At 37.7% G+C, this 21,947-nt stretch overlaps 1 protein-coding gene across 8 annotated transcripts in view; it reads left to right on the forward strand.

Moving 5' to 3' along the window:
* Positions 1-21,734, forward strand: part of LOC134219559 (neurofibromin) — a 124,194-nt gene extending 102,460 nt beyond the window's left edge. For 3 of the 8 annotated variants that reach the window (XM_062698302.1, XM_062698304.1, XM_062698308.1), the window contains 5 exons: positions 15,246-15,350; positions 15,875-16,077; positions 16,141-16,327; positions 16,385-16,550; positions 20,076-21,734. In XM_062698302.1, the coding sequence (XP_062554286.1) occupies positions 15,246-15,350; positions 15,875-16,077; positions 16,141-16,327; positions 16,385-16,550; positions 20,076-20,203 (789 nt within the window). In that variant the 3' untranslated portion in view covers positions 20,204-21,734. The remainder of the gene's footprint in view (positions 1-15,245; positions 15,351-15,874; positions 16,078-16,140; positions 16,328-16,384; positions 16,551-20,075) is intronic. The other 5 variants (XM_062698305.1, XM_062698307.1, XM_062698309.1 and 2 more) reach the window with 3 other exon arrangements.
* The last annotated feature ends 213 nt before the right edge of the window (positions 21,735-21,947 follow it).

Below are 21,947 nucleotides of genomic sequence, written 5' to 3' on the forward strand. Positions count from 1 at the left end.
GAAAAAAAACAGGTTTTGGAGCAGTTCTAAAGCCTCTCCGTATACGAAGTCGTTTTCAAAATTTAGTATTGATTTGTTGAAGTTCGCCGTGTTCAGGAACAATTCAACATATAATGAAAGTATTAATCGTTAAATTCAAATCGTACACATACTAAATCTTAGGACACCCTAAGGTTTTAATCAATATTAGGTGATTTAAATTGGATATAATTCGGATTTCTAGCAATTACGTGATACTATTACTCGTTGACTACCTGTTCTGTTTTGAATCGTATTGAAAATAAGGCAATTTCAATCAAATACGACGATTTTATAATAGTTGATTTTTCATTACTCTCTGGAAGGTAGCGGGCAGATTGGACACCCCCATGGCGCAGTATGGACACCTTTATAAAATATGAAGAAAATTATCTTACTCGTGATTATATGCCATCGTAACCTATTTTATGGATCATCCAACAAAAATATTACCCAATTGTTCATCTTCCTGTCATGTTTTTGTATGAGACACCTAAAATTGTGTTTGGATCATCAACATCCGAAACCTTTTTCCCCCTTCTTAGGCGAGGTCACATATGGTCGTTTTCTATTTTAAATCCATGGTGAATAGAAGAAGATTGATTACGTAACGCAAACAATTGCCAACAGACCTTATACATGTATGTCGAACTTTTTGTATGAAGCATATGATTTTGTGTATATGGATCGTCACACTTATTCCAAGATCCCTTCCCAATCGTCTCTCCTCTAAGCATTGCATAATCTATGCATGCTCTTATCCACCTTACTGGCATCGCCAATCCTTCCAATGGGTTGTACCGATCAACTTGCCAACGAGATTTCCAAATCTATACAAAACACTTCCTTTTTTGGTGGACTTTTAGCGACTTCTATGGTATATATGTCGGTTGTCCGACATTTCGCGGTAAAACATTTCGCGGTAAACCATTTCGCGGTGTACCATTTCGCGGTCTGTATCATTTAGCGGTAATCTGTTTCGCGGTTTATACAATTTGGCGGTATTTCGTTTCGCGGTATATATTATTTCGCGGTTTGCAATTTCGCGGTGCTCCGTTTCGCGGTATTCAAGCTTAGCTCATCTTTTTAACTTTTTTTTGTATTTTTAAGAGTTTGCCAACCTTTTCTACCAACTATTAATTTTCTTTTCTTTATACGGCCGTTTCTTTCATTGCGTTTCCATTTCAAGTATTTTTCTCTATTCTTTTACGCATTATTCTATGTTATCTCCAAAAGACATATACATTATTGTCAATATTAGATGTGTGAACTTTGTCATCAATATACACTATATCATATGGTAAAGGTCGCTGTCTTAATACCTTAAAAGGCTGGTAGAACTCAGAAGATGGAATGACTGAAAATTATGCATAAGGCAAAATGTATCTTCCTTAAATGTTAGCCGGTATTAGGCTAAATATCATATGCTGTCTTCTTCAAATGTTCGCATTTGCCCGGTATAAAACAATATGTGTTGTTTCGTCTTCTTTAAATGTACGCATTTTCCCGGTATAAGGCAAATTGTGATGTTTTGCCTTCTTTAAATATTTGCATTTGCCCGGTATAAGGCAAAGCAATCTGTTGTTTCCTTTTCTTTAAATGTTTGCATTTGCCCGGTATAAAGCAAAAATGTTATGTTTTGCTTTCTTTAAATGTTTGCATTTGCCCGGTAGAAGGCAAAGTGTGTTGTTTCGCATTCTTTGCATACCGTCATCGGGGGTGACAATGGGAAAAATGGGGGTGAGAATGGGTAACTGTTTCAACCTCTTAGAATGCCTGTAGATTGGATTGAATGCATCTGAGGGCAAGAAGATTAAAATATAAGAGACCTTTTCAAACAATTTTGCTTTTCGACCTCCTGACTGCCGGTGAAAGCGATGACTCTTTCTCACCCCCGGTGCGGTGGCGGTAGTCGTATTTGCAAATATGTTTTGCTTAAAACATTGTTTTTGTTGGGATTTGAATTTATATGAGTCTGGTGTAAACTCAATGATTATTCGCTATACATAATAATTAGGTGAATTTCGAGGCTTTACAAAGCCAAAGAACACATTCTTGAACTACTTTTAACATTATTAAAATTAAACCTGCAAATTGGTATTGACCGCGAAAAGTTTCACCGCGGAATGGTATACCGCCAAATAATATAAACCGCGAAATGTTATACCGCGATATGATACTGAACGCGAAATGGTAGACCGCGAAATGGTTAACCGCGGAATGTTTTACCGCGAAATGTCGTACAATCATATATGTCATGTACTGGAACTTTTATAGCGAATTATAATTCCGTACCATGATAACACGATATGAAAGCCTAGCTTGATGAGTTTGAGGTTATGTTTTTAATTTTTAAGGTGTCAGTTCTACCCCCATATAGAGTGTTCAGTTTTCCCCAACAGGTGATCACATTTTAAAACTGTTGGAAATTTTGTAAAAATCAAGAAAACTTCTCACAAATACATGTCAGAGCACTGTAAATAACAGAATTTTGCTATGGGATGACCAATAATTGAGAAATCATCTTCTATGGTAAAGTAGAGCTTATTTTATGGGAGGTGAAACTTAAAATTTTTAATCATTTGGAAGACATCCTAACTTTTTTGTCAAATTTATGCGCTAAGAAGATAAAACAATGACTTCTACGCTATAAATTAGTTGTTTACGAAAGAGTTATAGAGTTCGCTGCATTGAAAGTAGAAAAATGATTGAATTAACAAGAATATTGGGGGTGTCCAATCTGCCCCGGGTGTTCATAATGCCCCCTGGTCCCCTATTCTTTATTTATACAAACTAAGGAAAATCAATTCACTTTTCAATTATAAGTTTGATTCAAATACTGTACCGCTCATAAAAACATCTACTCTTCCACTCATTTTCGGTCGCAACGAAAAATAAGCGCCAGATAGTCGCCTAAGAAAAACATATCCCCAGAAAAAAAAGTTACTTCGATATTTTTCTAAATTCGGTCGCCACGTGGTGCATTTCGGGGGTGAATGCTCGGATAGCACGTGCTATTTGTACTGCGGAGAAATTTTTCACATTATGAGAACCTTGGAAAATGATCACGAAAGTTGTCATTTTGTTGCAAGGCAAATAGACCAGTGCATGATGACGTAGGTTGACAGTTCACAGAGCTTTTTCTCCGGGACTTAGCCTCCGGCGCAGTTTCTGATAAAATTGTTTCGTCATTTTATTCGTATGTAGATGTCCTTTGCGATTGATTTCATGTTGAATGCAAAGAATAACACTTAAATATTCGGATCTCAGCAATTTTAAACTAAAAATATGAATTTTAATTTTCCCTTCATCGATTTTTCTTCTAACACCTTGTAAACAAGCTCTGTGAACTGTCAAAATAAGTGAGGTTAAGTAAGAGTTTGCATTGGTCTATATTAAAGAGTACATTTAACTTTTTCCTCCGAAGAGTGATCGTAGTGACCGTTGTGATCGGTGGTGTTTTTGACAACCTGAAATTTTCCAAATTATTTTTTTGCTGAGTATCCTATATTTATAAAGTTTCAGACGGAAATTTAAAAAAAAATAGTAGGAAAAAATATGTTAAGCTCTTTTAGTGGAATGTGTTCAACCGTCTAAGACGAGTTAAATAACTCCATTTAATTCCACCAAATAATCCAATATCTTAACCAATATCTTTGCAGATACGTATTTCGACCACAACTGTGTGGTCGTCTTCAGTGTCTCGGTTGAAAACGGTTGAAAAAAATAGTGTTCGAAGGAATAATTTGAGTAGGACGGCTCCGGTGGCAATTTGGCCTATTGCTGCCTTGGATCGTTCGCTGAATGGAAGATTCCGGACCTTATGGACTCGACCTCATCCTGCTCCTGCTAGTCTGTGATAACGGAAATAACATGGTGAAGCCGCGTCCCAGCATTTAGGAAGATTCAGCCCAGGGCTCCTCCTTCCTCGATGATGTTTGATTTCGCATCATTCGAAAAAGTATTAGAGAAGTGGAGCAACGTAAAGTCAATTCAAGTCAAAGTCCATTCTGCGGTGACGATACTAACTAATGGTCCGAACGAGACTCCACTGAATTTGGTGAGATTGTTTTATTATGTTTTTACTGTGATTTAAATTTCTAAAACTAAATATGCGCTGAATTGTAAATCCAGAAGTTTGTATATGTATACATTTGAATAATGTTAGCATAAACAGGCGGGGCTTATTGTTCGTAAGAGTGAGCTCGGACTGGTCATGAAATACCAGTCTGAAATGGGTCACTGGAGCTGCAATAGAGCTGGCACCTTCAAACTTCCGGATTTAATCTGACTGTAATACAGACAGCTTTCTTCCATAACATCACTGCCAGGCAGTGGGGGTTAGATTGGACACACACACGTAGCATTTCCGTATACTTAGTATAGCAGAAAGGCAAAACTTATAAAGTATAAGACGGAGCCGGTGCTTGAGTAGTAAGCGTATCTGCCTCACACCCTAGCGGGCCTGGGTTCAATCTCAGTAGGCGTCGTTGGCATTTTCTAAGACGAAAAATGTATTCCTTCAGATATAAAGAAAAGCCGTAGGTCCACCGGCCCATGTGTTGATAGGTAACGTCGGTGGCCTTCGAACAGCTTCGAGCTAAAGCAAAAATCCTTAGGTTTTAGGTGGAAAAGGCTTTTCCAACAAACGCAGCTGAACACAAAATACGGAAGAAATCCCTTTTATAGGCGGTACATATCAAACGCAATGAAATCAGATTTCTGTACAAAAAATAAGTTCGGAACTCATATAAAAGGAGCAAAAATATGTTTGATCTGAATGCATGGTCTGGTCACCATTAGTATTATCTCACCTTTTTGTTGAAGCAGTTGAAGCTGAAACTGATTAAAGTGAGCGCCTTTGAGAGTCGGTATAAGAAGCTTCTCGAAGGGTATAAACAGCGGTACTTCAATTTAAAACCCGACTTAATCCACCTACAGTGAACGCAACCCTTTTTACACTTTTGAATGGTTATGTGTGCCCAGTACATATTACAATTTCTATGCATATGACTTTCAATTGAATGTAAAATAACTGATATTATCATGCTTTTAACGATTTCAAAATAAAAAAAGGGATATTTCTGGAAATTTAACAATTTTTTAAAAATACAAAAAGACTGCAGATTTGATTTGCCGCCTTAAATGGCAATATTACAGCTTCTGTTTAAGCCCAAAAGAGTTCAAATCGGGTCATAGACGGCTGAGATATTGGTGTGACAATTCTTCATTAGGGATCGTACACTAATTACGTAAGCACTTATGGGGGGAGGGGGGGTCGACCATTTTCTTACGCTCCATATAAATAAAAATTGATTTATATGGAAAAAATCTTACATGGGGGGAGGGGGGATTCAAAAACCCAGAAAAATTGCTTACGTAATTAGTGTACGGCCCCTTAGTAGTCTGAAAATATGTCTCATATTCGTATTTCACAGATATCTCTGAAACCGAATTTCCAATTGCAGAAAAAAATGAATGGGTCCAATGACAAAAACATAGCTTTCGTTTAAAGATAAAATCGCACAAATCGGTCCAAGGACGACTGAGATCTTGATGGGACATATTTTACCAATGCACAATGGTCGGATTCGTCAAATTTCACGACATAAATCGATAACTCGAAAACTATCAGTGCTAGAGTTTTGACGTCTTCAGAAGAAATTATCTACAAGAAAAAATATATTTTTGGTGTAAGTGGCCATTAAGGTGGCTCTTTTGTGAATTTTTTTTGAAAATCTATTTTTTTAACCTTTTGAGTAAGAAGATCATATTATTCTACAAAGTTATAGAGAATTCAATTCTAAGCATTTTTGCTAAATAAACATTTATTTTATCTCATATAGGTAATGTTTTATGACAAAATTACTAAATTAAGATAGGGTGGCTCCGAAAAAAATAGTTTTTAGCTTCCACTTTCACCAATTCAAAATATTTTCAAAAACTCTCTAAGCATCGCTTCACGGTCTTTGGAAAGCGCATCTTTTGGTTACGTGAGATGGTTGATAGCTTCATTTTCAAGCATATTATAAGCGTTTTTTCATGAAAAAGTGATATTTTTCTAAGCTTTCTACTGCAGCTAGTAGCAAATATTAGCAAAAAATTCAATCGTACTCTGAAAGTATACATGCAGGCCCATCAAATCCATGGTATTTCATTTGTCCATCTTTGTCCACTTTTGTTGGATGATAATATTAGTTTTGTACGAAAAATAAGGAATTTCATGTGAACACTTAAACCATCTTTAGGATTTTCCCAATATTTGGTAGAATAAAAGACAGAAACACAGTCTTCGACCAGAGGTCGTATAGACTGAACACTTAGATAACGGACAGGACACATAATACTCAGTGGATCGGTGAAGAATTTTTCGATCACGAATAGTTCCCTTCTTACCGGGGTGGGAATCGAACCCACGCTCCATATCACATGCGTCTAGACGATTTACGTCGCTAATCGCACGGCCACAAAGCCCACAAAGAATCGTTCTTAATCTAAAATATTTAAATCCACTCGTGTGGAAAAGTAGTCGAAAAAAATATTTTGAAATTTTATCTACTGGACTGTTTTTAAAGTTGTTTCATAAAATAAATGCCTAAGAGCGCTACTTTTGTGGCGAAAAACGAAACCATAAAGTTCAAGTTGATTCACAGAACAATTCCATTTTCGCAGTTTCTAAGTGAGGGTCTCCAATGACTATAGGTGATTCCATGTGCATTGATAATCGGTCCTGTAGTTCAAAAAAGTAAGTTTATTTATTTTCGAAAAAGAATGATTCTACTAAATATTGCGAAAAACAGAAAAATGGTATAGGGGAACGGTTCACCACTTCATCTCATAGCTCCTATTTCCATCCCATCAAAAATAATGCAATGGAAAGGAATTTGGGTTGTTTATTATTTTTGTGATTTTTTCAGCAGTGAGCACGCATGTTGACAAAAAAAGCGACGAATTTGGTGCCGTATTTTTTGTTTAGCGATGAGATGGATATATGTACAGTGAGATGGAGATCGGAACAGTTCCCCTATGTGTTTTACATGGAATAGCTGATTTTTCATACAAAAATTAATATGATTTTCAAACAAAAGTGGACAAAGATAATAAAAAAAAAAATATCATGGATTTGATGGGCCTGCATGTATACTTTCAGAGTACGATTGAAATTTTTGCTAATATTTGCTACTAGCTGCAGTAGAAAGCTTAGAAAAATATCACTTTTTCATGAAAAAACGCTTATAATATGCTTGAAAATGAAGTTATCAACCATCTCACGTAACCAAAAGATGCGCTTTCCAAAGACCGTGAAGCGATGCTTAGAGAGTTTTTGAAAATATTTTGAATTGGTGAAAGTGGAAGCTAAAAACTATTTTTTTCGGAGCCACCCTATCTTAATTTAGTAATTTTGGCATAAAACATCACCTATATGAGATAAAATAAATGTTTATTAAGCAAAAATGCTAAGAATTAAATTCTCTATAACTTTGTAGAATAATATGATCTCCTAACTCAAAAGGTTAGAAAAATAGATTTTCAAAAAAAATTCACAAAAGGGCCACCCTAATGGCAACTTACACCAAAAATATATCTTTTCTTGTAGATCATTTCTTCTGAAGACGTCAAAACTCTAGCACTGATAGTATACGAGTTATCGATTTATGTCGTGAAATTTGACGAATCCGACCATTGTGCAATGTGTGAAGTTGATACGTCTAAAGCTTTATGTTCGTATTTCAGAGATATCTCCGGAACCCAATGTCTAATTGCAAAAACAAAATACAATGGGTTCAATGGCAAAGTCATAGCTTTCGTTTAAAGATAAAATCATGCAAATTGGTTTACAGACGGCTGAGATATTCATGTGACATTATTTAGTTAGTTTTCTGAAAATGCACTTCATGTTCGTATTTCTCACATATCTCTGGAACCAAATGTCCGATTGCAAAAAAAATTGAACTCGTACAATGACAAAGTCATAGCTTTCGTTTATTGTTAAAATCGTGCAAATCGGTCCACGGACGGCTGAGATCCTGATGTGAGATTTTTGTAACGCACACACATACGCACACACGCACACACGCACACACACACACATACATACATGTGCTCAGTTCGTCGAGCTGAGTTGATTGGTATATACGACTTGGGTCTCCGAGCCTCGGATAAAAAGTCGGTTTTTCAAGCGATCTTTATACCCTTCTTAGGGTGTAAGAAGGGTAAAAAGGGATATTTCTGGAAATTTAACTATTTTTAAAAAAGTACAAAAAGACTGCAGATTTCATTTGCCGCCTTAAATGGCAATATTACATCTTCTGTTTAAGCCCAAAAGAGTTCAAATCGGGTCATAGACGGCTGAGATATTGGTGTGACAATTCTTCATTAGTAGTCTGAAAATATGTCTCATATTCGTATTTCACAGATATCTCTGAAACCGAATTTCCAATTGCAGAAAAAAATGAATGGGTCCAATGACAAAAACATAGCTTTCGTTTAAAGATAAAATCGCACAAATCGGTCCAAGGACGACTGAGATCTTGATGGGACATATTTTACCAATGTGTGAAGTTGATACGCCTAATGCTTTATGTTCGTATTTCAGAGATATCTCCGGAACCCAATGTCTAATTGCAAAAACAAAATGCAATGGGTTCAATGGCAAAGTCATAGCTTTCGTTTAAAGATAAAATCATGCAAATTGGTTTACAGACGGCTGAGATATTCATGTGACATTATTTAGTTAGTTTTCTGAAAATGCACTTCATGTTCGTATTTCTCACACATCTCTGGAACCAAATGTCCGATTGCAAAAAAAAATGAACTCGTACAATGACAAAGTCATAGCTTTCGTTTAGTGTTAAAATCGTGCAAATCGGTCCACGGACGGCTGAGATCCTGATGTGAGATTTTTGTAACGCACACACATACGCACACACGCACACACACACATACATACATGTGCTCAGTTCGTCGAGCTGAGTTGATTGGTATATATGACTTGGGTCTCCGAGCCTCGGATAAAAAGTCGGTTTTTCAAGCGATCTTTATACCCTTCTTAGGGTGTAAGAAGGGTAAAGGCTGCCTCACACCTCGGGAAAATTTTCCAGCGGATTTTGAGCCCCGTGTATTTCAAATGGGGCCGGGATTTTTATTTTCCGTGTCCAAATTCCGAAAACATCGCATATGCAAAAATGCATGGGGAAAAAATCCGCGAACCAAATTCCCGAGGTGTGAGGCTACCTTAAAAGGGGATATTTCTGGAAATTTAACAATTTTTAAAAAAGTACAAAAAGACTGCAGATTTCATTTGCCGCCTTAAATGGCAATATTACAGCTTCTGTTTAAGCCCAAAAGAGTTCAAATCGGGTCATAGACGGCTGAGATATTGGTGTGACAATTCTTCATTAGTAGTCTGAAAATATGTCTCATATTCGTATTTCACAGATATCTCTGAAACCGAATTTCCAATTGCAGAAAAAAATGAATGGGTCCAATGACAAAAACATAGCTTTCGTTTAAAGATAAAATCGCACAAATCGGTCCAAGGACGACTGAGATCTTGATGGGACATATTTTACCAATGTGTGAAGTTGATACGTCTAAAGCTTTATGTTCGTATTTCAGAGATATCTCCGGAACCCAATGTCTGATTGCAAAAACAAAATGCAATGGGTTCAATGGCAAAGTCATAGCTTTCGTTTAAAGATAAAATCATGCAAATTGGTTTACAGACAGCTGAGATATTCATGTGACATTATTTTGTTAGTTTTCTGAAAATGCACTTCATGTTCGTATTTCTCACATATCTCTGGAACCAAATGTCCGATTGCAAAAAAAATTGAACTCGTACAATGACAAAGTCATAGCTTTCGTTTAGTGTTAAAATCGTGTAAATCGGTCCACGGACGGCTGAGATCTTGATGTGAGATTTTTGTAACGCACACACATACGCACACACGCACACACGCACACACACACACACACATACATACATGTGCTCAGTTCGTCGAGCTGAGTTGATTGGTATATACGACTTGGGTCTCCGAGCCTCGGATAAAAAGTCGGGTTTTCAAGCGATCTTTATACCCTTCTTAGGGTGTAAGAAGGGTAAAAGGTCTCCTTCAAAGATTGAGAAATACTACATACTGCTTCATTTATTCTTAATAGCGAGGGAGTAGAAAGCCTAGCACTAAACAAAGGGTCTTTACCTTTTGCAGTAGTATTGGGACTCTATCTTTTGCAGTAGTATTACATTACCGTGGTTTATCAGTTCTCGATCAATTTTTCTCATTTTGATTTACATAGTTGGAATCACATCAAGTCGATTATTCTTAACGCGATATGGGAAGCACGAACAATCATCAAATCGTCATTATTTTCATCATTGAATCCTTAATTTTTTTCTACAACAAATATAATTTTGAAAACGTAAGTCGTAACACGTTTTTACGAGCGTGTTTACTCGAAATATACATGCCGATACATTTAACTGTAAACATCAAACAACTGAAAGCCGAAATACGTCGCTCCGAAATTACGAGGTGACAATGCAAGAAAAAGACAAAAGATAGGAAAAATAACACGGTGTGTATTGCCTCCCCGAGTCACCTTAATATTCATTATTCTTGTATGCTTCCAACTTACCAGTTCATTCAATAACAGCTCAAAGTCTCATTTCATCTGACATCTGCTAAAATTCAATTATGTCGAATTCGTTTTTAAACCTGGGTCAGTGCCAACCCGAACCCTGAATAAAAAAAAAACGTTTTCAGTTCCATCTGTCATTGGATATGGTGGTGTGCTTGGCATCGTGTTTGTTTTGATTCGAAACATATGATCACCAATTCCGGACTTTACCAGCGCACTGGCAGTTTATGAGCCACAACGAATCAGAATTTATTTTTGGATGGATAAATCTACCCTGGTATTCCTTTCTGCTTCTTCACTAGTTCATTAAGGCTTTTGATCAAAGTTTCCTTTTGGAGTTCCTCCGCAAGTTCTTGCAGTCATTTACTTGAAGTTTCTTTCCGGAGTTCTCCCGGAAGTTGCTTCAGGTATTTCTTCGGAAATTTCTTCAGGAATTGGTCCGGAAGTTCTTCCAGGAATCCATTCAGAAGTTCCTCTTCTTCCTGAAGTAATGTTCGGAGCTCGGGAGTTCATTAGGAAAGTTCCGAAGTTTCTTCAAAATTTCTTCAGAAAATCTTTGGAACATTTCTTCGGGAATTCCTTTGAAAATTTCTTCAAGAATTTCTCCCAAAAATCTTTCAAAAATTCTTCTGGAAGTTCCTTCAGTAAATCATTTGGAAATTCATTCACGAAATCCTACTCAAATTCCTTCAGGAATTCCTCCAGAAGTACCATCAGGAATTTCTCCGGAAGCTCCAAAATTTCCTCTAATAGTTCCTCCAGGAATTCCTTCGGCAGTTCCTCCAGGAATTCCTTCGGCAGTTCCTACAGGAATTCCAGCGGTAGTTCCTCCAAAGATTCCTCCAGAAATTCCTCCAGGAATTCCTCTAGAACTTCCTCCGGGAATTTCTCAGGAAGTTCCTCCGGAAATTCCACCGGCTGTTGCTGCAGGAATTCCTCCAGGAATTCTTTCGGTGGTTCCTCTAAAAATTCCTCCGGAAGTTCATCCAGCAATTTCTCTGGAAGTTCATCCACAAATTCTTTCGAAAGTTCCTCCAGAAATCTCTCCAGCAGTTTATCCAAGAATTCCTCTGGAACTTCCTTCAGAAACTCCTCTTGAACTTCCTCCCGGAATTTCTCAAGAAATCCTTCCACGAATTCTTCCGGCTGTTCCTCCAGGAACTCCTCCGGTGGTTCCTCCAAGAAGGTAACAACAATAATGTTCATCCACGGAGAAAGCCTAGCAACTGGCCATGAGCGCGCAAGCACATCGCAACTATAAATGGTAGATGATCCAGATACTGTCGCTGCAGTACATGAGTCGATCATACACATTGACCAAACACATGTCAATGATTATTTGATTCATTCTAAGGAAGTCGCACAAATCATTCGAAGACTCAAGTTCAAAAATTTTACCCGTCAGAAAAATATAAGAAACTGCTTTCTCAAAAATATGCCTCGAAATCGAAAAGCCCATATTGTTCTAGCCAAAATCATGTCCGCTTGTGTTCGGTTAGGCTATTTCCCGTCGAAATGAAAACACGCAACAGTCGTTGCAATCCAGAAACCCAACAAAGACCCGACAACTCCTCATATTATAGACCAATAAGCTTGCCATCTAGTCTTAGTAAACTTTTGGAGCAGATAATACTGAAACGTATTGAACAATACCTGGATAACAATTGAATTATTCCTGATGAGCAGTTCGTCTTCAAAAGAGGACATTCAATTAACCACCAACTAGCCTAGCTTGTGAAAACAGTGCGAACGAATTTTCCAGGGGAAAACTTTCGGCCTAGTGCTTCTTGATGTGGATACCTACGACTCTGTGTGGACTCTCTAGTGCTTCATTGATAAGCATGTTCAACTCACAGTGGATGACATCGAACATTCGGAGATAAAATTTTCGCGGGATCCCGTCGGCACCGGAGGATCGTTTGGGTGCGCTCGCCCTGATTGCAGACAGAATTTCTGCTGTTTGTATCTCCTCCATGCACGCTTTGTTAAGTGGGTTTTCCGGTCACCGGTGGGATAACACGTTCGCAAGAAAAATCGTCCCCGTTGTTTGAATTGCAGTCGTTTTCTGCTGTTTCTTCTGAGTAAAGACTCGAGAAAAAATCAAACAGATTTGCCTTGATTACTTGAAGCTCGACGATGATTTCGTCTTCTCCCGTCTGTAACTGCGTGATCGTTGTTTTCTTCCGTCTTATATCCCCCAGTTGGAAGATTGACATTGCCTCCCCTGCCACGTGCGTCTCGTTGATGCGCATTAGACTGGCCCAGGAAACAAAAAGTTATAGAATTCCACGGGGCACCCATCAGGATTATGTCTTTGGGTGAGAAAATCAATCTCTCAAAATTTTAGCTCAATCGCTTGTTGCATAAGCTGGCGCAATTGATTTGAAGTTTGTATGGGGATTTCAGTCAAAATATATATAGGAAAATACAGCTCCGTCACTCATTCGATCTGGAAATTGGTTCTGATTGCTCGATTGAGCTCAGAATTGCAAAAAGGGCAGTTGGTATCCTACAGAACAATTTCACAGAACATTGTATGATGATTAAATGAACTTTTATATAGCTTATGCAACAAGCGATTGAGTCGAAATTTTGAGAGATTGATTTTCTTACCCAAAGACACAATCCTAGGGGGTGCCCCGTGGAATTCGACAAATTTTTTTTCTTATATAACCAAAAGATGTGCTATCCAAAAACCGTGAAGCAGTGCTAAGACTGTTTTTGAAAATATTTTGAATTGATGAAAGTGGAAGGTAAAAACTTTTTTTCGGGACCACCCTATCTAAATTTAGTAATTTTGTCATAAAACATTACCTATATGAGATAAAATAAATGTTTATTAAGCAAAAATGCTTAGAATTAAATTCTCTACAATTTTGTAGAATAATATGAACTCCTAGCTCAAAAGATTAAAAAAATACATTCAAATAAAAAAATCACGAAGGGACCACCCTAATGGCAGCTTACACCAAAAATACATCTTTTCTTGTAGATCATTTCTTCTGAAGACGTCAAAACGCTAGCATTGATGGTTTTCGAGTTACCGATTTATGTCGTGAAGTTTGACGAATTCGACCATTGTGAGGCCTCGAAATCAATAAGTCGTAGATCGTTTTCGTACGTCAGCCGGTGAGCCCAATAGTCGGTCTAAACTCCTCCTCTTGGACAACCTGAGCGTTCAAATCTCCTATGATGATTTTGACGTCGTGGCTTGGGCAGCTGTCGTACTCACGTTCCAGCTGCGCGTAGAATGCGTCCTTATCATCATATTCTCTTATATATGAGAGAGCGTGAGAGTAAGTCGTCGATTTCCTCTCTTGGGAAAAAATGTTGCAAAAGGCAGTTTTTTTTTAAACCGGATATAATTATGTCTTCGCTATTGGATGATGTAGTTTTGAAACAAAAATACTTCCCCCATCCTGCTGGAGACTGCTTTTTCTCCTCGGTGGGTGGTTTTCTCACTGGGGGGGTGGTACGAGCACGTGGCTGTCTTTCTTATCAATGACTGGATGACAATAATTTGAACCTTCCGATGGTTTGTGGGTTATCAAGTGTGTGTTCGCCTAATGAGATGAATATAGCCAGTGATGAACTTAATTTAAAAAATAAAAAATCACTTAAATAAAGATTAAAAAAAAAGATGAATATAGGTACTGATACTTGTAAACCATATACCTTTGCCAATACTCTGGTGAGTCCAGGGCAATGGCACATCCTTGCGATTTTTACGGTGATCAAAACTTGGATTTGAGTTTGCCATTTTATTCAAATTTTAGTCAGAATCATTGCTATAGGTTTTTCCACAATGGACAACATAAGATTACGTTTACATAAAAGCCACATTTGTGTTGTTTATTGTGGATTATAATTTTTGGCATATTTTCTTTATAGGTCACGCTATTGGCCAAAAGCTAATCAAAGACAAAATCAAATCAGAACACATTTCTGATGAAAATCAATTAACTATAGTCGTCAGTCGCTTCACCTAAACATATAAATTAACATAATTTATTCATTATCCTTCCCAATTTATTTACCATATTTCAACATATTTTTATTACGTGTGGCTTAATTCGATATTTTTATCTTCTTCCCCTCCTTTCATTGCGCCTGCCCGCCACAAAAAATAAACCGATGCTTGTGTGTGTTTGGATTGTTCAACCTTGCTATATCAATCGCCATCAAACGTCACTAACCACCACTACCAAAACCACCACCGTCATCTTTAATGTTGACCACCAAATTCCATTCTAAAACTCTACTCGTTTTACATTTGTATGAAAATTGTTTAATGCTTTAAATTTACGTTTTTTTTCAACTTTTTACCAATGAACGTATAATTTTCATCGGGTAATTCTTAAACAAATAACTGCATGTGCAACTCGATAAACGTTTTTAACTGTTCCGGCTAAACACTTGGCAACACTGAATCTTATCAACATTATCCAACACACACATGCTTGTTCTTCCTTTGGTTCTTTCTTGATTTACCATTCGATTCGTCTATTGTGTGTTTGCGTTTTATGTTCCGTTGTCATAACACAACGCAAAAACATGATTGGTTAAACCGCGCTGGAACGTAACAGTGTTCAAAGACTGCTCGTCTGCTGTTCAAGACGCAACGATCGTTTTCCGTTCCGACACCGAAGGAACGCCAGGAGAAATCCGCCGGAATAACCGAACGCCAGAAGGTATCAAGTAACCGTTGTCTCTCTCTCTCACTTTCACATTGTGTCTGTTGCTACCAACACCGCTGCTCGTTTTACTTCTTAATGTTTCTGTCTCTTATTACACTTGTATTGGATATGCAGAAAGCAATAGATCACGTTACGTTGATGTCACATCGGACAATTTATTTTGTTCTTGCCGTTTTAAACCACTTCACCATTGTATAGTCACGTGTAACACACCCGCTTCTGTAGATGTGTGTTTACATGTATGTGTATGTACGTGTGTGTATGTTACTACAAAACCAGCAACAAACAATGCAGAACTTGAATTTTACAGCTACATCTCAATAGTAGACACTTTTTAGCACGAGTGACAGTTGCTGATGCTCTTAGCGTTGCCCTAAGCAGGGCTGAGAGAGAATTAAAGGCCTGACTGTCATATTACTTTTCTTCTCTTCGTAGATTGCTTTTTCTAGCGGGCTAATATTTTATGACATCTCTCAAATAAGTATTCTTCGCTTTTCCAACACACATTTTTTCAACAGGAACGTGGATCGCGATCTTCGGTTTCTAACGAGTCGAATGTACTGCTTGATCCGGAAGTTTTGCCGGACTCTTCGACGCAAGCCCTGGTCCTAACGGTGCTGGCAACACTGGTGAAGTACGCCACTGACGAAGCTGAACTGCGCGTTTTGTATCAGTATCTAGCCGAGGGATCAGTCGTATTCCCCAAGGTGTTTCCGGTGATGTATGTGGTTTATTAGGTTATTTTGAAAAATGTAGGTTTAACGACTTTTCCGTATCATCGTAGTCATTCCTTGCTGGATCAAAAAGTGAACAACGTGCTCTCGGTATCAAACGATCAGATCGTGCTGGCATCAGTTCAAAGCATCATCCAGAATATGCTGGCAACCGAAGATGCATCCCAGCAGCCTCTTCATTTCTTGCAGAGTTGTGGCTTTGGAGGCTTATGGCGATTCGCAGGGCCGTTCACGAAGGTAAGCTCCAATGGCATGCCGAAGAGATTTCGCGTTAACATCGTCCATTTATTTCAGTACAACATGATGGTCGAATCGTCGGAGCTGTTCGTCAACTGTTTGGAGGCGATGGTCGAAACATGTCTACCGGTGGAAGAGAACACACCGATGCCCCCGTCGCCGAGACCGTACAATCTTAGCTCCAGCCTGAGCAGCCTGACACTGGGGTCCCCGACGGACAAAGGTTCTTCCTCAAACTAACTAACCCCTCATCGATGTGTAAACTGTTGGTTGTGTTGTTGGTTTCCTTTGCTATTCTCTTTCTCTAGATGAGATTAGTGTTTTATAGTTTTTCCGATTCTGTTTTCCCGGTCTATCTTTTCAATGTTTTCATCGTTAGTCTCGTTATTCTGATTTCCGGGATTCGGGCTTACGGGTCTGAACTATGTGCAAACATCTTGCAAGTTGTATCTTGTGTTCTTCCATAGCCCAGCGGTAAGACGCCCAACATCGATGCAAATTATGGTTCATATCTCAGACCAGTGTACGACGTTTTGAGTATAACGTGTTAGCTGCATGATGAATTGGTGCATATACGGTCATTTGTCTTGGAAACCTAGCAGTTGATGTGGTTCAGAAAATCTAAAAAACGGAAGTCTCATGCAGGACTCATATAAGACACTTTCATTTATAGTCCACTCGACAGAAGTCTTAATGAATGTCATTTAAACTATTTAAACATTAAATAGGCGCATATAACGTTTAATTTTTTTTGTCTAAATACTGACGAAAACATTCCAATCTCAAACAAGTCGGCGCATTGAAGGCACTTATTGTGGAAGAAATTGGTTTATAAAAACCGACGAAAAGGCGCAGCAAGCATCCATTCGAGGCTTTTACCACAGACAAACAGACGTAACACTAGAGAAATTCCCATCGACCATAACTTCAACGATCAATTTGAATTATATTGCTTGCGCGTTTCACAACTATAGGCGCTAGCGTCGTAATCCTTTGAGTTTGACATTTCACTCCAACGCCTTCTGGTGACAATGTCGTACGAAACATTGTTTCGTGGAACATGCTCGCAAGATGGTGGTAGCGGAGTTGGGCGATGGATTTTTCAGAAAAATGTTCAAGCTGTTACGTCTGTTTGTCTGTGCTTTTACTTTGAATGCGAGAAGCAATTAGGGACAACCTTGCGAGACGATTCGGAGAGTCTATTTCACCGTTCAGTACCTTGGCAGCTGTGACAGCTTGTTGAATACCATTGCTGTAGCTGACGATTTGCACTCCATGATTTCTGAACGATGGTCATTGAGAGTAAGTTTGGAACAGTGGCTGCAGAATGATTGAAGGTTATCGTGAAGTACTTATTGATTCTTCGCACCAACGGACGGACAACAAGAGGGTGGGGGAGAATTTTAATGACAACATGAATCATGAGATCATTAGCAAATGAAAGCATACTCTCGACATGCAGTATATTGTTTGTAAAGATGATTGTTGAGCGATTTGTATGCACCACTTGCAGCATAGAACCGATGCTTTTAAATTGGTGTTCGTAGTCTGCGGCAGCGACGCTGGCATACATTTTTCTCGCTATATAGCGAACGGAGTCCGCCGTTCCCCCAGTTTTGCTTCACAGGGGTAAACTCCTATTTGGAACGCTTGATGCGATCCAATTCAAGACAGCTTAGGAACATCTAAGAACAACAATATCAACAGGGACTGAGGATCAGAATTTTTTCGCAAGCTGTCATGATAGACTTTTTTCGCAAGCTGTCATGATAGAGAACTGATTCGGGATGCTATACCCCATAATAAATTTCTTTCAGAAAGCTCCAAATGCGGGGAGCACTGGCTCTGATGATGCATTTCAACTTGTTCTACACATCTGTGCAGTAACCAACACGAAAGGAGCGAAAACAAAGCGAGAATCACCATTTTCTGTGGGGGCTGCCTATCCGATTCTGTTTTTTCGCACTTGTATACAAATTTGATAAATTTGTTATCATGGCTTGTTATGATTCGGAACAGTTTTTGCCTCTCTTTTATCGTTGTTCGTTATCTATTGAGATAATTTCTGCAAACCCTGCCAGATATTGAAGAAATGCAGCGAAAACAACTACACATAATCAATTTATCATCGACTTGAAAGCCGCATATGATACAATCAATGGACGGTAGCTAATGCACGCACATGGATTTCCGGTTAAACTGATACGGTTGGTTAAGGCGACGATGGATCGGGTGATGTGCGTAGTTTGAGTTTGAGGGGCATCCTCAGGTCCCTTTCAAACGCGCTGAGGGTCAAGGCAAGGTGATGGTCTTTCTCTGCTGTTATTCAACATCGTTTTGGAGGAAGTAATACGAAGGGCAGAGATTGACATGAGTGTTACGATTTTTACAAAGTTAATTCAGGTATTTGGCCGATGACAGAGATATTATTATGGAACGTAACTTTGAGAAGATTGAGGAAGCCTGCATCAGACTGGAGAGGGAAGCTTATCGGATTGGACTAATCATCACATAATAATTGGAGACGAAATACATGATAGGAAGAGGCTCAAGAAAGGACAACTTATGTAACCTAGAAATACTACAATAAGAGATCGGCGAAGACGCCATCTTGTTTCCAATCGAACCGTGAAAAGCGGTTCCAACTCGACTTGTTTACATTTTGCATCCATAAGAAGCAAGCAAAAAGTTCAAGTGATGCTAGTATTATTTTCACGATTTCATGCATTTTCATACGTTGCCATTTCGACAGTTTCTCACTCCGCCGGTCTCTGGTTATAGGGTTGCTAATGTAACCCAACACGAGATGTATCGCTCATGAAGAAATCGAAGTGGTTCGTGTATTTGGGCTCACTGGAATCCTCTTAAAGCTATACCAGCAGATAGACGAATCGTGGCAGCATCATATGTGCTATGGACTCTGCAAAACGCTCCGATCGAAAAGAATTCACGCCGTACCAATCTAATTTCCTTTAAAATGCTCATTAGTAGACATGGAAAATGTCCGTAGTTTTCGATAGAAAAGTGTTGCGTACCATCTTTGGCGGTGTGCAAATGGAACACGAACACGGTACACAGCGGAGGCAAATGACGCACGAGTTACATTAGCTGTTGGGAGAACCATCGCCATGCACATTTTGACTGATCAGATTATTTTAGCACACCTAATTTTAATTTTACAAAAACGAGATAAAATTATACATCCAAACCTTATGTAAATTAGTTCCAGTGTATAGAACAGTTTAATTTATATAAACCCAACAAATATTTTTTAAATTTTCAATATTTTTTATTAATGTTTTATACGTACCAATTTACATGTTAAATATTCAGTCTGTTCGATTAGGTTCATATTAATAAGTAAAATTCGAATGTTATTTATTTTTATAGGTAATTATTATTGTTGTTGAACTACTACAACAATTATTCGCTTTAACGTTTTACTTTTTGTAACTGCAAGCATGATCAGTTTTGTGTCAACCGAACTCGTACATAATGACCGTTTGTCAGTGATCAGAATACTCATACTTCTCTCTACTTTTTCTCTTTCGATCTCTCCTTTTTCGCCTTCTCCGCTATACAACGTTATGAATCCTTACAACACTTTTGTTGAAATATCTTCTACTTAATTATTAAATTTTTTTACCCCTGCTAAATTTGTCAAAAACACAAATTAAAAATCAAATTTTTGTTGTATGCTTTAATGTGATAAAAAAAAACAATGATATAATACGCAACTAACACGTAGCCTTCTCGTCAGAATCCCTAGATCACGACGGCTTTAGCGGCAGTGTTAGTTCACTGCGCAGAGCTTCCTGCAGCAAAGTACGTAGTACAAAACATCGATTTGTTGACAGTCCTACACATAATATTTGAAGATAAATTGAGCTACATGTACAATTGTTGAGTAATCATATGACTATATTATCAAAAAAAGAAAAAGAGTAGCTATTTATTGCAAACATAAAGGCATACAGACACCCATACACATAATATCATGTACAAACACTGTGATTCCAGCGTGATACGTATTAAACTTCTCATAAACTTATAACAGTCCCATGTAAATAGGAAATCAAGCAATCATGCGACTGTTATGAATGTATGGGCAGTACAGTGCCAACCGTCAAAACGCATATAGGAAAAATGGAATCATGATACAGGAATCACAATGGAATCAGATGTATGTCCAAAGTATAAACTTCAATTGTATATAATACGACTCGAGTATTATACCTTGGACAGACATTTGATTCCACTGCGGTCCCTGTACCATGATACCATTTTTCCTCTATGCGTTTTGACAGTTGGCACTGTACACGAACCACACTGGAATAACATTGTGTGTCCTTAGTATAACATGTTCTGATCTAGTAAATGTCATTTTGCTGTTTTTAATCAACGCACAAATCAAATGGTCTATACATTTCTAAGAAAATTAAAATAAACTGATTGCAGTATTGAGGTGCATTTTAAATCGGCAATTGAAAGTGAAGTCGTGTTTTAAAAAACTAAAAATTTTAGAATACATTTTTTTTTTCATTTCAATCAGTTTTTATCAATCTTTACATATTTTACGGGTTTCGTCAACATTAGCCTTAATTTTTTTTTCCTTCTGTCATCTGACAATTAAAATCTATATTAACACATTTTAAATCTAACTTTACATTTAATTGCCAACAGTGTTATCCCAGGCAAAGAGATATAGCACTTCGAGATTTATCATCTTTCATATTTTAACGAATTCATTGTGACTTTCTTTAGGTGATAAAGCGATCTAATGTTATATCTGTATGTCTGTGATGTTATTGTTTAAATACAAGCTCTATCATGGAATAAGGATCAAATTCATAAAAATCTCTTCGTCGACTTGGGGTTGACAGCTACGCATGCCTCATAACCTCATAACTTTCATTCGCCCTTATATCCAATGTAGCTTGAATTGCAGTATGTTACATATTAGGTAACACTCAAAAGCCGATTTCAAAGAATAAAGTGCTATATTTTTTAGTATTATCAAGCACCACAGGCGCACACTATCGAAGTATAGTATAAACATTAACGAATCAGTTTGTAGGCATTTGATTTTTATTTTTAGTTAGTTTATTATTAGTTCAATTAGTGTATTTATAGACCAGATTCAGTACTTCTACGGCAGCTCGACAGTTTTCTGGAAACTAACTTTGTACAATCATTATCATGAGTTCAGAAGGTATGCTTATTGCAACAAAACTATTCACACAAAAGTCGGAGGAAAACCCCCTATACAGTCTATGAACTTATGATTACCTACAACATACAATAGATACCTACATACTGACACACGACTAGAAACAAAGAATAGATTAAGTTATTTAATGATACAGATATGAAGGCTCGCAAACTTTAATAAATATTTTTCTGTCTATATTGTGCGTTTATTGACATCCGAAAGCAGTATGATGTAGAGTGATCCAAATTTTGACTTTTTTGTTCCCCTATATGAAAATTACTAGGAAAACTTTTATTTTATTGTGTAGAACCGTTCCACAGCGTTGCTCATTGAGCTCTTAAAATATATTAAGGAAATTGACAATTAAAGGTTGCATGAAGAAGAAGAAGTCGAAGGATGATATTTGAA

Source organism: Armigeres subalbatus, chromosome 3, assembly GCF_024139115.2.
Source record: "Armigeres subalbatus isolate Guangzhou_Male chromosome 3, GZ_Asu_2, whole genome shotgun sequence".
NCBI lineage: Eukaryota > Metazoa > Arthropoda > Insecta > Diptera > Culicidae > Armigeres > Armigeres subalbatus.